This window comes from Pipistrellus hanaki (assembly GCF_964339955.1).
Source record: "Pipistrellus hanaki genome assembly, chromosome: 5".
Classification (NCBI taxonomy): Eukaryota; Metazoa; Chordata; class Mammalia; order Chiroptera; family Vespertilionidae; genus Pipistrellus; species Pipistrellus hanaki.
Genome location: NC_140507.1, coordinates 86,846,851 through 86,864,030, shown reverse-complemented (window position 1 = coordinate 86,864,030; position 17,180 = coordinate 86,846,851). Strand labels below are relative to the sequence as shown.

Below are 17,180 nucleotides of genomic sequence, written 5' to 3'. Positions count from 1 at the left end.
AAGGAGCCCCTGTTTACAGGCATCGATGATATAGGGAGGAGGGGGAGTGGGGAGAGAAGCAGGTGTTAAATCCCCTTGTTTTCCCTTTCAGTGTCATGGTCTGGTAGTTGGCTGGGTAAAGCACAGTTAATTAGGTCAAGGTCAAAGGTTCTGTCTCCTGGGGGCCAACTAACCTGTCAGGTTTCCAAGGCCAGAGCCCCACTGAGTGTCCCTCCAACCCTCCCAGCCATGCCTGAGTCCCTTGAGCAGCAGCACAAGACAAAGAAAGGACCAGCTGTTGGATCCTCCCCATGGGCAGCGCCCTCACTGCCTTCCAGAACCTCGGGGTTCAGGATGCTCAATTGCCAAAGGCACTGAGCAGCCCGCTGGGGCTTCTGAAAAAAAGGTCCAAGGCAGAAAGTAAAAGGACACAAAGATGGTCAAAGGCAAGGTTCTATGCTTTGGAACCTTTTTTCAAGACAAATCAGTCCTCCTGGTTAGTTATCTTAGTTCAGTTTTATGTCTTTGAGAAAGGCAGGTAGCTATTGGAAGTCTAAGCTCCAAAGGAACTGAGTTCACTGAAATGTAACATCCTTACTTTAAAAAGAGGAAACAGAGGCAAAGATTGGAAGGGTTGCCCAAAGTCAATCAGCAACTTACTATCAATCAAAGCTGGCGGTGCAAACGCAGTTCTCCTACCAGGCAGCTGCTCTCTCTTCTCCTGCCCCAGCTGCCTCCGGGGCCATGCCAGGCATGGTGGCTGGGACCTGGCACTGCCTTGGCACTGCCTCTCGGGGGCAGGATCCCACCAACAGAAACCACAGGCACCAGCACGCCAAGTAAGTGGGAAGGACATGTGGTTTCTATCTTTGACTTTCTTTCTTGGACGAACAAGAAAGAGCGTGTCTTTGCGGTGCCTGACATAGAGCAGCTCTCATAAGCCTTTAGTGAGAAAGAAGGTCTCCCTGAGCTGGTGGCCGTGGGCAGAACGGACTGATGCAAGAAAGGGGCAACCAAATCGCCGCCGATGAGCTGAAACCTGACGTCAGAGGATCTTCCTTCTCGCTCTCTGGGATCCTAGGCCCAGTGGGCCAAGCAGGGCAGAGTCTGAGCACCCCACCCATGAGGCCAAAATGTCCAGGAAAGAGGAGGCGCTCCCCTTAAGAGGACTCATCTGAAACCCAAAGGCCCGCGCGTCCCCTCCCGGTTCGGTGCCAGGAACGCGTCTTCAGCTGGCAGGGAAAGGAAGGCTTTGCTCTCTTAAAATGTTCTCCCACAAATACATTCTATTGTGTGTTTTTTTCCATCTTGTCACCTCCTACCATCCAACTCCACAGTTAAAATGCCGAGGTTCGCCCGAGCCGGCTTGACTCAGTGGATAGAGCATCGGCCTGGGGACTGAAGGGTCCTAGGTTCGATTCCCATCAAGGGCACATGCCTGCGCTGCAGGCTAGATCCCCAACAGGGGGCATGCAGGAGGCAGCCAATGATTCTCTTTCATCATTGATGTTTCTCTCTCTCTCACCCTCTCTTCCTCTCTGAAATAAATAAAAACATTTAAAATAAAATAAAATGTCAAGCTTCCTCCCGGTGGCTTCCATAGCGGGTGGCGTGGGAGTCCTCCTCAGAGGGACGTGGTCCAGGTGGGGTGGGGGTAGATCCAGATCACACTGGACAGGATGAAGAGGCGACACATCCAAACGTTGCCTGCAAAGTCAGGGAACCTCTCGGACTTCACAGACGCTTCCCTCTCATCTAATCAACACCATCACTCTCACTGGCCAATTCCCTTTATGTTTTCTGCATTTGGCTTTTTAAAAACTTTTTAAAGCTAAGCAGCCCTGCTTTAAAAAAAAAAAAAAAAAAAATCAGTCCTTCCTGCTTCTGGCTCTAATCTCCCTCTTCTGTATTCCTTTCGTTAACTTATCCAATGAGGACCAGAGAGTTGAAATGAAAAAAAGCAGCCGGTGGTGTTCAGTCCCAGCAACGAACCTGCCGCAGCTCACCCTCTGCGGGCTTTGTTGTCATCGGCACCAACGCACAGGATGGGTGAGAACGGGGTCAGGCCTGTGAGGGATGGATCAATGAGTCAAGCATCCCAGATTGAAGGAAGCCACTTTCATAAGGAACTTGCTAGGCTCTGTGGGCCTCAAGGTGTTGGAGGGTATAATAAACCCCACGTCCGGACCTGGAAGAGCTTGTAATGTAATTGCTAGTGGAACAGAGAGACACGGGTAGAGCAAGGAGACACCAGCTGGCACGTCCAGCTTGCCAGGATTTCTAGAAATTCAACGCAGGCTGCTCTTTTCATAAACCTACCTACACTCCCGAGGGCCCTGAGATTAGAGGGAAGGAAACGGCTGCCTGAATGTTTGAAGGGAGAATGGAGGCCCTGTAAGGAAACCCACTGTGTGCCGAGGCGCTGGGGACAGAGCACCTCAGCTAAGGGGACAAGTGGGCTGAGGGAGGTTGCCCCATGCAGCACTCAGCTCTGTCCCCAAGGCCCCTTCTGTCCAGGTCACTTAGAAAAAAACTGTTTCAAGCTCCTCAATGGAATGCATTCTCAAAATGAAAGAGTGGAGCTATACTTTAGGGCTCTAAACGTGAGATAGTCAGGGGTGGAGAAACGCTGTCAGGGCCGTGACAAGATCAGCAGTGGCGACAGCAATAAGAGTCCTGGTGGCAAAAGAGGAGGAGCAAGAAGGTGACTCTGAACTATGTGGGACCTTCCAGAGTGTCCGAGCCGAAGATCACTGGGTTCAACGCCAGTGCCCTCTCCCCCAGCACAGGTAGGCAGGCACGATCGGGGACATGAACTGTACATTCGCTCACACACACACCAGTGAGAAGAGCTGGGGAAGTCAGAGACCCCACCAGAGACCCTCTGTTTATTGTGACCTTCCTGACCTCCTGCCAGACCCAAGGGGTGTGGACAGCTATTGGTACCAGAGGTCAATGCCTCAGTCTTCTCACCCGGAGCCGGTGTGTTGGGGGAGGAGCCGCTATCCCTGGGTGCAGGGGATGATTCGGCCATGCTCCCCTGGATCAGACATGCCTGCCTGCTCGGGCAAAGTCAGCTGTTAAAAACAGGCAGGGAGCCCTAGCTGGTTTGGCTCAGTGGATAGAGCATTGGCCTGCAGACTGAAGGGTCCTGGGTTCAATTCCGGTCAAGGGCATGTGCCCAGGTTGCAGGCTCAATCCCCAGTAGGGGGCATGCAGGAGGCAGCCAATCAATGATTCTCTCTCATCATTGATGTTTCTATCTCTCTCCCCCTCTCCCTTCCTCTCTGAAATCAATAAAAATAAAAATAAAAATAAAGATAAAGCAGGCAGGGAGGCAGGTGTGTGTGGAGGGCAGGTGAGGCCTCTGGAGGTGAAGTGAGCCCCAGAATGCCCAGCGGAGGGCAGCAAGGAGCCAACTGGCCGGGGTGACCAGCGTGTGTGGAAGAGCTGGGTGGGGGTGGAGGGCGTGAGTTCAGGAAGAGCTCACCCCCACAGAAACACACTTAGGGAGGTGGGAACCTTGTCTGACAGCTGTTTAAAAAGCAAAAGCAGCGCACCCCCTTTGGAAAACTGTATGCTGTGTCCAACGGGAAGTGTCATTTCCCCAAACGCCTCGCAACCTGAAAGCACGCTCTGCACTTGGATTCCCCGGGACCCTGGTGGGAATCCCAGCTCCACACGCGCTAGCCACGTGGAAATCTTCGAGTTTCTTATAGCGTGATTTTCACAGCTTTAAACAAGCATCAGGAACTCTGCTCTCCCGGGACTGTAAGAGCTGAGCCCGAGCGTATGAAAGCTCTGAGCTCAATGCCCAAACACACGTGAGTGGAAAAGGCCAGGCAGTCTTGGAAATGAGGTGCCCAAGGTCAGGCAGGGACTGTCCTCCAGGGCCATCCCCGGGCTCCTATGCTGAGGACAGCAGGAGGCTATCCAGAGTTCTCTTTCTTTTGTTTTCTGAGGATGTCTACCCTTGGAGGAAGCAGTAGGCCGTGTCTAAATTATTCTTAAATTACACAATCCACAGCTGAAGCTACAGAAGTAGTTGCATACCATGCTGGGCCCAGGCAAGCCTCAGTCCGAAGTCCAAGCACCTGATAAGACGGACAGTCATTTTCCAGCAGAATAAGTCCCATGACCCAAGAAAATGGCAGAGAAGACGACTATGGAAAAGAGAACAAAAAATGTAGAAGAACGAAGTCGGGTAACCGAAAAACCACGCGACAGTGGCTGGAAAAATGGAGAAACGTGGTCCTGAGTAACCCAGGGTCCGAGCGGAGACAGAGGAGACACCTCGAACGTTCCCAAAATAGTTTATTCTAAGGCCTTATTTAATATTCATTGGGCAGTGAATCTGACAGGAAGACTAATTAAAAATAAAACTCCCCCACCCCTTCCCATTCCTTCAGTTCCAACTACGATATCAGCCTTAAGCCTGCACTGGTGAAAATTAGAACAAGTATTCGAGGTCAGGGGTTTAGTGTTAATTGTTCCTGCCATTTAGGAGGAGGATTAAATTGACAGGTACAGTTGTTCACACTCTTACATTCCTACTGTCTAAGGCAAATGCTCACACATTTAATACTCTTGTTCGGATAACAAACATTGGGGGACAGTGCACATAGAATAAGGGTTAGATTCATAATCCTTTCCTCCCTGGCTGTCCATCCCTCCCTGCAGGGGGAGGCGAGGCAGGAAAAGGACTCCCGAGACCCAGGTACAGCACACACGTTCTCTCTGGCAGCATTTTCTGCCTCTATAACACTTTCTGTTGAATGATTTGCTTTCGTGGGTTGAGTACAATGGAAGCACTCTGGCATAGTTAATATTTATGATGTATAAGCATCCGTCTAGGCTTTTAAAGATCATAAGTGACTTCTATCACTATGAGCAAAGTCCAGGCATACTTTCAGCCTTCTCTCTCCAGGTATAAGCAAGAGGAGACGTATCTTATTCAGATTTGCCCTCAGTCCACTTTGAACTTGCCTCTAGAACTTTCTTCTTACATTAATCCTTAACTGAGTCTCACCCAGGCCCGAGATAATTTGATGTGCCATGTTTCATAATGGGGATATGGCACTGAAGACATTTTTGGTAGAAGTTACACACCGAATTATGTGAATAAGCATCCGGGGTGCGCACCGCCATGGGCTAAACCCTTGATCCCACTTAGATCCCTTGCAGCCCAAAACTTACGCGACACCATAAGCTCAGGAGAACATTCCTCCAGAACATCTCATGTGCACCTCTGCTTCTGGGCTGCGCTTGCCTCGTTAGCCCAAAGGGGCCAGTCCAAGTAGCTGTTCATGACAAAGTCACTGAATGACAGTACCACTCAGAAAGGGTTCTCGGGCCCTAACCAGTTTGCTCAGTGGATAAAGCATTGGCCTACGGACTCAAGGGTCCCAGGTTTGATTCCGGTCAAGGGCAAGTACCTTGGTTGCGGGCACATACCCAGTAGGGCAGCGTTTTTCAACCGCTGTTCCGCGGCACAGAGATGTTGCCTGGTGTGCCGTAGGTGCAGACAAGACAAGAATTTTATAATTTTTCACTATTTTGTTTACTTAATATTTCATAATAAAGTAATTATAAAATACTTTCTTTGTGTTTATTTGATTCCTATTCAAGAGAATTACTTTATATATAGTCAATATAGGCACAGAGTTAAATTTTTTAACATTTTCTAATGGTGGTGTGCCTCGTGATTTTTTTCATGAAACAAGTGTGCCTTTGCCCAAAAAAGGTTGAAAAACACTGCAGTAGGGAGTGTGCAGGAGGCAGCTGATCGATGTTTCTAACTCTCTATCCCTCTCCCTTACTCTCTGCAAAAAAAAAAAAAAAAATCAATAAAATATATTTTTAAAAAAGAAAAGAAAGGGTTCTCAGACCTATTCTAGAAGATCACATTCAGAAGCACATTCAAATACAGCTCAAAAGAAATAGACTGCCGAAACCGGTTTGGCTCAATGGATAGAGCGTCGGCTTGGGGACTGAAAGGTCCCGGGTTCGATTCCGGTCAAGGGCATGTACCTTGGTTGCGGGCATATCCCCAGTAGGGGGTGTGCAAGAGGCAGCTGATCGATGACTCTCTCTCATTGATGTTTCTAACTCTCTATCTCTCTCCCTTCCTCTCTGTACAAAATCAATAAAATATATTTTTTTAAAAAAAGAAGAAAAAAGAAAAAGACAGAAGGCATTCTCTTTTTTATAAAATTAAATCTGAGGTGACCGTTCTCACAGACTCTACTTTTTAATTAGCTTTTCTTGTGACAACACTCCTACTGCCACACACAACTTTTGAAAAAACACATCTCAGGAACATATGTCCCCAGCAGTAGTCACTGACAAGCTGTACTTAGGGTGAAGGTCGAACAGATGTGGGAAGTGACCGGCAGACTCAACAAAATGCCACCTGGCCTACTCTGCTCTCCTGGCTGGTGCCAAAACGCTCGCACGCAGTCCCTGCCATAAAACCCAAGCTGCTGGGCTCACTGCCATTTGTGTTTGTGAAAGGCGGTTGTTTTTATGACTGGAGCAAGGGGAGACTAGATTCTGAATTAGAATCGACTTCCAATTATCGTGACTGGAGGTGTAACAACGGTAAATGTAAGTGACAAATACTTCGAATCCCTTATTTCAGCTTATACTGCACACTTGTGCACAGGCTAAGAACTGATTTTTAAAAATCAACTTAGACTTTGTCTCTCACTCACCTATGACCAATGGGCCTTGCGGACCAAATAGAGAAGGAAATGGACAGAAAGGAGGAACAATTAGTCAGAGCTACCGGTTGACTAATTATTATACAGGATATGGGAGGATGTGACAACCCATCTTCTCAAATCAGACATTCTCCAAGAGCTGGATGAGACTGTACTGGTATCTCTGATTTTTGAGTTTGTTTCTGTTTTGTCATGGCCCCATGTAGGTTCCAAAAGATGCTTGTTAAGGCACTGCTTGAAGAAAATCTTTAAATGCACTCTCTTCTTATGTATGCCTCTGTTATAAAGTTTTGTCAGCCATGGAACCAAAATTTGGTATAGCTTTACCTATCTGTCAATACTGTCCTCCATACTTACTAAAGAAAGCCTGTTTCATAAAGATGAGTCTAACCCTAGCCCTCAGACTGAAGGGTCCTGGGTTTGATTCCAGTCAAGGGCACATACCTCAGGTGCAGCCTGGATCCAGGGCCCTAAATAGGCCACGAGACAACCAATCAATGTGTTTCTCCTACATCAATGTTTCTTTCTCTTTGTCTCTCCCCTTTTCTTCCACAGTCGCTAAAAATCAATGGAAAAATATTCTGGGATGAGGATGAACAACAACAAAAAAAGACGAGAGTCATGACCAGCTCAAGCCATAATCCATTTTTATTCCTTTGCAGATTGAAAGGGGGTGAATTTTCTTGATCCAAGTGCATTTTAAAACTGGCCTCACTCCATACAGAAGATATACAATAACTTCGGTAGATTGGGGACCTCCTATATATACACAAATGCTTCTTTTTATTCTTTCAACTTTTCCGGATTGCCCACTTCCTCTGGTTCCAATCCCATCATTTGTGCTGTCCTTTGAAATAATATAAAATGTTTCGCTGTGCCTGCTTGGAATGCCTTTGAGACATTATCTCACTTTGTTATTTCTAATGGGGCCAATTGTGTTGAGTTTACCCCAGAGATCACTGTTCACATCAGCCACTCTCTCTTGAACTTGAGTGGCTTATGGGCTAAAATGAATTAACCGCCGAAACCGGTTTGGCTCAGTGGATAGAGCGTCGGCCTGCGGACTGAAAGGTCCCGGGTTCAATTCCAGTCAAGGGCATGTACAATACCTTGGTTGCGGGCACATCCCCAGTAGGGGGTGTGCAGGAGGCAGCTGGTAGATGTTTCTCTCTCATCGATGTTTCTAACTCTCTGTCCCTCTACCTTCCTCTCTGTAAAAAATCAATAAAATATATTTAAAAGATGAGCAGCATATAGCGTCCCAGGCAATTCTATCTACTCCCTTCCCTCGTTTGTTAGTAACAAATGAAGGTCAAGGGAAAGTCACAGAAAGAAACGAATGATAAGGGATGAATGATGGCTTCTCTCATTTGGGCCGTGGTCTCCTGTTCTGGAGCCAAAACACAATCATTCTGGCAATTCTGCAAAAGGTCAAACACAGGGTTACCACATGACCCAGCAATTCCACTCCTAGGCACATACCCAAGAGGAATGAAAATGCAGATTCACACAAAAATGTGCCAGCAAGCATCTGTGGCAGCATTATTGATAATAACTAAAATGTGAAAACAACCTGAGTGTTCAATTGTGAATGGATAAACAATGTAGTCCATGTATATGTATATAGTGAATATTCTTCAGCAGCAAAAAGGTACAAAGTACTGACAGGCTACATACAGCATGGATGAACTATTATGCTATGTAGAAGTCGGTCACAAGGGACCACATATTACATGTGATTTCATTTACATGAAATATCTACAATAGGCAACTCTACAGAGACAAATTACGTTGGTGGTTGCCTGGAACTGGGGGGTAATGCCCACCAATGGGTACTGGGGCTTCTTTTTGGGGTAATAAAAATGCTCTGAAAGTAGACAGTGGTAGTGGTTGCCCAACTCTGTGACTGGTGTACTTTGTAAATAACGATTACATTATTCACTTTAAACTGGTTAACTGTATGTTTGAAATTCCTCTCAATTCAGAAGAAGCCCTCGCACTTCCCTCTTGGCAGGAGGAAAGCAGTCCTGCCCTGTAACATCCGGGGTTTTGTGGATGTGACCTGGCCCTCTTGACTCTCCACCCTAGCTTGCCTTGCTCCAAAGACCTTGCTTTGCACCCTGATTTCTCTTTCGCGGCTCACTCAGCAGACTTTTCCTGAGCACCTACGGCATGCAGGGACCGTGCTGGGCCGGGCCCTGAGGAGGAAGGGGAAGCAGGCCTTGCCTTCAAGGACCCATCACTTTCATAACTGCCCACCCAACCACAGGCGGGAAGCAGCAGCAGGAGAGCCGGAGCGGTATTCTGGTGTGGATTGTGGGCAGAAAAGAATGTTTCACGTCTGGGCTCCAGAAGGGTGGACTCGCATCCACACCAAAATAGCACACACGGGTCTGGGATGCAAATATCTCAGAGCGTGGGGGTGAGGGGGAGCCCCAGGAGGCAGATCTGACAGGAAGCTGAAGGCACAACCCCCACACCCCCCAGGCCTGGAGCCGGTGCCAGCACTACCCACCCCTTAAATTCCATCTGGCAGTCCCGTGGGCGTTTCCATTTTGTTTATTTTTTTTTTTTAAAGGAAGAGGAGATGGGGGAGGAGGGAGAGAACAAGGTATTACTCAGCATTTCCATCGTGTTTCATGTTTGCAAAGCACTCCTGTCCTTACTCAGTCCCGAACGGCCTGAAATAATAAAGGAATTTGAGAATCCAGCCAAGAACGCAAAGTACTCAGCAGATATAAGAACCTATCACTGCATCTGGTTGGGGGTGGGGGGGGGCTATTAATCCAATAAACTAAATACTATTTTTTTAAAATTAATCCAAAATAATAACCTCTATAAAGCTGACCTGCCATTGGGCGATGAATGAACTCAGTAAGCTCGTGTTCTAAACCTGCCTGTTCACACCCCTGAGAGCGGGCGCCGGTGTCCTGGTTTGAGATGCCAGAGCCCTATGGCTGGCACGCCAAGTGTTTTATGGCAACAGTTAACAAGAAAAGTCAGCTTCCCGCTGCCAGCAGACAGCACCTGGATCTTCATACTACAGATGCAGCGCTGATAAAGGAAGACTGTCTCTGGGTGGGCGCCTCCTGCAAGTTCGCTGCTGGGTGAGCTGCAATGTGCGCGGAGCACTGTGGCTTCGGAACTCAAGCTCGGGAATGATGTGAAATCGGTGTGTGTGTGTGTGTGTGTGTGTGTGTGTGTGTGTGTGTGTGTGTGTGTGTCTGTGTGTTTAAACTGAAAGTCAACCAAGCTCAGTGACCACCTTAGCTTGTTCGTGAGACTGCTACCTTCATCAGTGTTCATCGGTCAATTTGGAGGCTACTTGGTAACCTATAAATAATGTGTACACTTAGCCAAAACCGATTTGGCTTAGTGAATAGAGCATCCGTCTGTGGACTGAAGGGTCCCAGATTCGATTCCGGTCAAGGGCATGTACCTTGATTGCAGGCACATCCCCAGTAGGGGGTGTGCAGGAGGCAGCTGATTGACGTTTCTCTCTCATTAATGTTTCTAACTCTCTATCTCTCTCCCTTCCTCTCTGTAAAAAAAATCAATAATATATATATATATATATATATATATATATATATATATATATTTTTTTTTTTTTTTTTTTAAAATAATGTGTCCACTTAAAACTACCATGAATATGAATCTTAGGAGGACAAAGTGCTTCCATTAGCTATTTCAGAAAATATAAAAATGGGGTCATGTAAAAACGAAAAAAGAATTTTGAAAGTGTATTAAACAGACATCATCTGCTTTATTTCACATCAACACTCTATCTTTCCTCCCACACTCGGCAGGACAATTAGAAAAGCTGGACAATATCACACACATACACACACACACACACACACACACACACACACACACTCACGCACACAGAAGAGCTAACATGGCAAAGTGAACAGTTATCAGGTCAAGATCTGAAAAGACCAACTCAGAAACTCAGGAAGATGAGGCCAGAATGTGGGGCTGCGTTTATCTGGAGCATCTGCTGAAAAAGTTTGTTCCCGTGTCACGAGCAGCATCTCTGACAGCGTTGAGAGGCCAGGAGGACAGAATCTGCAGACCGCCAATAAGTTGGCTATAGTTTCAGACAAAATAGACTAAAGAAAAAGGATGACTACAGACCAAGATAAGAAGAACAGGTTTAACAAACAGAAGTTAAAAGCTGGAATTGCTTCATGTGGCAACATTAAAATTATACGATTTAAAAACAGGTCTGAGAACATATAAAACAAAAGCTTGGAGCACTGTAAACTGACACAAACTGCAGTCATGGTGGAGGATTTAACACAGATCTGGCAGTAACAGAAACAACACAAAAAAGTTGGCGTATCGCAAATTAAAAAAAAAAAAAATGACAAAGTAATCAGAACCTAATTGTCATCTACAGAACGTTTGCACCCAGTGATCTTAAAAGGTACAACCCTTTCAAGCCCACAGGAAGAGGTGCAGCAGCTGAGCACGTACAATGGAAAAATGTGTGTTCCTAGAAACCAGACAGAATGGCTGACTCTGGCCCCGACAGTGAGCGATGGGACCCAGGAAGGGGGAGAGGTCTGTGGTTTCACTAGGGCTGTGCCGAGTGTCTCGGTGACTTAGGGAAGCGAGGAATGGACGTTTGGCTGGACCTGAGAGGGTGAGGATGACGGGAAAAGAGGATGGACGAAGTCCAGGCAGCCCTCCTTTCCTCTCCTGCCCTGGGGGCTGCATGGCACCTGGAGTCTGTGAAGGAGGGGACAATGCAAACCCCTGCCCGCTGCTAACACTAACGGCAGGCAGCAGTCACAGCTGTTTTCTGTGCAGTCAGGCAGATGACAGTTTCTACGGCCCAACCCTGCTTCTCATCTCGTCCCCACGCTGCATCCTCAGAAGCTGCACCTGGATTTGAGGTGAGCACTTTTGCCATTCGACCCTCACCAGCACTTACATGGGGGGCCGGGCCCTGCATATCCAGAGAGCCTGCTCGAACAAGGCTCGCCCCGTGTGCCAAAAATCTACCGTAGTTCCCCACCCTGTTCCTGCCCTAATCTTCAGAGAAGAAATGGGCCCTAAACGTGGTTTTCTGCTTAGGTCCTCAGCTTCAGTGGCCTGGATACATGTACATGGTGCCCTGCGGGTTGGGGTAGACGTGTGTATACAGGAGCCCTGCTGGGATTTAGAGAGCTCGAGTTGGAGCTAGAAGTCAAGGGAGGGGAGGGTGCAGACGTGCTCTGTGCTTTTTAGACACCCCAGAAGTCCTGAGTCCTGTCCTGCCGCCCACTAGCGGGTTAAATGGAACCACCGCCCTAGCTGACCTAGTTGCGGGGCATATACTAGATTAGAAGGCTTTCTGGACCGGCTGCAGTCCTGACCTAATTCTCTGCAAGAATCTCAGCAACCCCAGTAGTCTCCCTCATTTCTCCCCCAGTCTGGCAACATTTGGTGCTGAGTAGAAAGACCCACTTACCCTGGCTGGCATGGCTCAGCAGTTACTGGGTTTGATTCCAATCAAGGGCATGTACCTGGGTTGCAGGTTCCCATCCCAGTTGGGGTGCATGTGGGAGGCAACCAATTGATGTGACTCTCCCACATCGATGTTTCTCTCCCCCTCTCTCTCCTCTTTGCCCCTCCCTCCTCTTTGCCCTTCCACTCTCTCTAAAATCAATGGAAAAACAATCCTCCAGTGAGGATTAACAACAAAAAAGAGCCACTTAATCAGCAGTGCCCCCTGGAGAGACCCCCCCACCGCCACCCCAGGGTCCCATGTGTCTCTCCCAAACCAGTGCTGTGTCAGGTCCTTCTGTAACCGACGGTTGAGTCCAACATATTCACATAATTGGATTCACATACTTAGATTCTGGTGACTGGGTGTGTCCGCACTCCTGTATTCAGCTGGCTGTTTCGAAATCGCCCTCAGTATGAAATCACATAACCTGAGGACTTCCTGGATTTTCACCCCACCAGGAAGAGGAGCGTGTTGAAGTTTGCTCTACGTGCCTTATTAATAAGTAACTTCCACTGTTCCTGCCTCTTGCCCTGCCTGGCAGGAGGCCACTCAGACTCACCCTCATACATCTCCAGGATGTGAACCGAGTCTCCGATCTGCAGGGACAGCTCCACGTCGTGAGAGGCATTGTAGTTGTAGATCGCTGGAATGAGAAGCAGAAGGGGAAATGGCATCAGTGGCCGTTACAGCACAGGTCACAGCAGCACATTCTGTGGCCAGTGAACCACTTAGCAACACTGACCCTCTACTTACTGATTTCAGTGAAGCACCCACCCCAAAGCAGAGAACACCCTCCTGGACCCCCCATTACTGTGTTTTAAGGGGACCCCTGCACCCAATACTGGTTGGCTGCCTTGTGTGCACCATGTATTGTGTGAGAGACCACGGGCTGGGTGACAAGACGCACAGACATGGCCCCTGGCCTGGATATTTTGGGTCTTCTAGGGCCGTGGTCGGCAAACTGCGGCTCGCGAGCCACATGAGGCTCTCTGGCCCCTTGAGTGTGGCTCTTCCACAAAATACCATGGTCTGGGCGAGTCTATTTTGAAGAAGTGGTTTTAGAAGAAGTTTAAGTTTAAAAAATGTGGCTCTCAAAAGAAATTTCAACCATTGTACTGTTGATATTTCTCTTTGTTGACTCATGAGTTTGCCAACCACAGGTCTAGGGAAAGAAAGAGACTACATATATTATCGTATTATAGAAATAATGAGTTAATTAAAATTGTAAGTTATGAATGAAAAAAAAAAAAAACAGGCTAAAATGAGAATACATTGTGGGGTTTCGCTGGTAGTCCCCTTGTTCATCAGACAACAGCCAGCTTACGACATCACTGAGCTGCGATCTCCAGGGCAAGGGGTGAGCCATCTCTCAGCTTCCATGGCAGTGATCGGTGGCCCAAGGACCACTTGTGAGTCCCATATGCCCTCTAATAACAGACTGGCACAGGGTGCAACACGGGAGAGGCCACCCTGCCCCGTTTTAGGCACCCTGACAGACTGGGTTGTCCCAGCAACTGCTCATCAAGGTGACCTCAGTCACCACAGTCAGTAGGGCTGGCAATGACCGGGCCAGACTGTGAAAACAGCACACTAACTCTTATAACTCAGAAAGGAAATGACAACTCGATTTTTCAGATGGTGAAGCTCTAAGGGGACATCTGACCAATTGTCATATCTGATGACTAAGGACACATCAAAAGATCTCAACAGCATTAGTCTTCAGGGAAATGCAAATCAAAACCACAGAAACATTTATTCAAAAAGATATATGCATCCCTATGTTTACTGCAACATTTTTCACGGTGGCCAAGACATGGATATAACCAAAGTGTCCTTCAAGAGAGGATTGGATAAAGATGTATAAGGATACATACACGGAGTGGCCAGATTATTATGATCTCTGAATGCATAATAATCTGGCCACTCAGTATATATCCTAAAAGACATATCAAATTGCCCCCTTAACCAAAAGTTCAACCAGCAGGCAGGCCGGCCAACCGCCCATGTCCCCTCCCCCTGGTCAGGCTGGCCAGACCCCACTCTATATATACACACACACACACACACACACACACACACACACACACTGAGTAGCCAGATTATTAAGCATTCAGAGATCATAATAATCTGGCCACTCTGTATATAAATACTATGGATTATTACTCAGCTGTAAGAAAAGATGAAATATTGCCATTTGTGACAACATGGGTGGACTTTGAGAATATTATGCTAAGCAAAATAAGTCAGTCAGAAAAAGCTCAGAATCATATGATTGTACTCATATGTGGGATATAAAACTAAAACTCATAGACAAAGACAACAGTATAGTGGTTATGAGAGGGAAGGGAGTGATGTAGTAGTAAAGGGTAAAGGGGCCAAATATGTGTTGATGAAGGTGATTTGACTTCGAATACAGATCATGTATCACAGAAATGTACACTTAAAAAAATATATGATGCTATTAACCAATGTCAGCCCAACAAATTTAAATAAAAAGGTAATGTGTTAAGTAAACTATAATTGAAAAATTAAAAAATAAATAAATAGGTTGAGTGTCAACCTATGAACTGGGAAGTCATGGTTCAATTCCAGGTCAGTGTCAAAGCACATGCCTGGGTTGCGGGCTCGCCAGTCAATGATCCTCTCTCATCATTGCTGTGTCTGTCTCTTCCTCTCCCTTCCTCTCTGAAATCAATAACAATATATTTAAAGAACAGATAAATAAAGCCACCTAGTTCATAAACCTTTGTTATGACAGTCAACATAGCAGCATTATTCACAATAGCCCAAAACTGGAAGCAATTCACCAACTGATGAATGAATGGATAAATAAATACGGCACATCCATACAAATGAATATTACTCAGCAATCAAAAGGAAAATAGGAACATGTTACAACCCGATGAGCTTCCAAATCATTATGCTAAATGAAAGCCATATGAAAAAAACGAATTTTACGTTTCCATCTGTTTGCAATGTCCAGAAAAGACAAACCTATCAGAGACAGTAGGGCAGGTTTCTGGGGCAGGGGTGGGAATGATTCGAGTTCAAAAGGGAGCTGAATGCTGGACTGTGGTGATGGTTACTCAACCTTGTGAATTTACTAGAATTCATTGAACTGCATATTTCAATTGGTGAATTTTATGGTATGTAATGAGACCTCAATGAAGCTGTTTGTTTGCTTTTTAGGTAGAATTAAGTCTATCCTCACTCTCTTGTTGAATGATCGGCATCCTCCCAGGGAATAATAATCAACTTAGAGATTCAGTTCTAACTATTTACCCAGTGATCCAAGGAGCCTACCATACCGCCCACCTTGCAGCTTTGATGAGCACAAGGGAGTCACTGACCCATCTGCCAGACCCCAGGAAGGTGATTAAAAAGGGGCAAGATGCTTACCCTCTGAGCTCAGATAATGTAGCGCATGGCATTCACACCATTGTCTCTGTCACTGCCAATCGTGGGTACTGCCTGCTTTCCTGAGGCTGCAATGCACCATGCACCTGCCGCCTGCCGCAGGTTTCCTTACACCAGTCACTGTGTCAGTGGGTGAGTGGGCGGGCACCCCTCCACACAGCCATTTCAAGCGGCCTCTATTTTTTAAGGGAATCCCCCAAGTAGTGTTCTGCCATCTTGGCACAGAAGCTGGACAAATTACGTGAGGATTTATTTAGTACTGAACTTTCGGACTAGACTGTAAATCAGAACTAGGATGGGCTGATGACCTGGGTTAGGAGAACCTGCACAGACTTCAGAAGTGGGAGTTAGTTCCCCTCGCTGGGCCCTTCATGGGCCACAAGGCCACGGCTGCTGTTCCACTGAGGTTCAACTCCTTCCTCTGACTGCTCGTTGGCTCAAATGTGTTGCTCACTGAATACATGGCCGGTTTTGAATAGAAAATACAGCTCTCACATCCTGGTCTCTCCTTAGCCGCCATTTACGGCCTTTCACTGGGCTGGCTCCTTCCACCACCCTCTCTGCCAGAAACAGGAAGGAGCGAGGCTGCAGTGTCAGTGCGGTGTGTACTGGCCACGTGTCCCCTCTTCCTCGTTAGCTGTCATCAGGGAAGTAAGCAGAAGTGGTCACAGGAGCACAGAGCCCTGGCAGCTCCAGGCACAAGCACTGTCCAAAGACTGTTGTTTGGGTGTGTACACACACACACACACACACACACACACACACACTCCACAGTCCAGAGACATAGACCACAGACCAATAAGTTTCATAAAATCCTACATCCTAAACTTGATAATCAAAATGTTCCAAAAATTACCCCATCCCTGTCTATCTTTGCCTCCATTATCTGCCCAACACTTCCCTCCGCTCCAGTCACCTCCTATTCTTTCCTCAATTCTGTGCCAGCCCACAACTTACCCCTACCTGAAAAGAGCAGCGTACCTTTCTCTTCCTAAGTTCAAGGCCCACCATCACAACTCAGTTCCACAGAGAACCACTGACTCCCGCCCGGCCTGCAGGCTTCTCTTTCTCTCTCTCCCAGAGGAGCTCTTCCTCCCCACACAGTTCGGGGTTTGGATCACAGGTCATCTTGTGTATTGTCTGCCATCGATTAGAAAGGACACTCCTCATGAATGACGGGCTTTATTCGTGAAGGGTTTTATGCATGACTTTTTCACATGGCACGGCACTGGATTAGATACAGAGAAGATGCTCAACTCGAAGCTACATCTGCTTGCCACAGAAGCAGCAGCTGTGGTTCCCACCTCTCAATAATGGAATCAAAAGCTCCTCTCCTGCCACTTTTTTTGCTGATTTCATAGAGAGAATCTGTCTCTCCAACTTCAGCATTTGAAGGGATTCCCACGGGAAGCACACAACCAGTCAGCAGCGCCTTTCCGTGCAGTGCGAAGTTTAGAGCAGCGGCTGCCAACCGGTGGTCTGTGAGATCTGAAAGGTTGGTAACCACTACTTTAGAGGATGTGCATCCTATTTGTTTCACATCCGTGGGCAACAGTACCAAC

At 47.1% G+C, this 17,180-nt stretch overlaps 1 protein-coding gene across 1 annotated transcript in view; it reads right to left on the bottom strand.

The window, feature by feature from the left end:
- Positions 1-17,180, bottom strand: part of DOCK5 (dedicator of cytokinesis 5) — a 191,311-nt gene that overhangs the window by 128,712 nt on the left and 45,419 nt on the right. Inside the window, exon 2 of the mRNA XM_084884799.1 lies at positions 12,761-12,844. Coding sequence (XP_084740925.1) covers positions 12,761-12,844 — 84 coding nt within the window. The remainder of the gene's footprint in view (positions 1-12,760; positions 12,845-17,180) is intronic.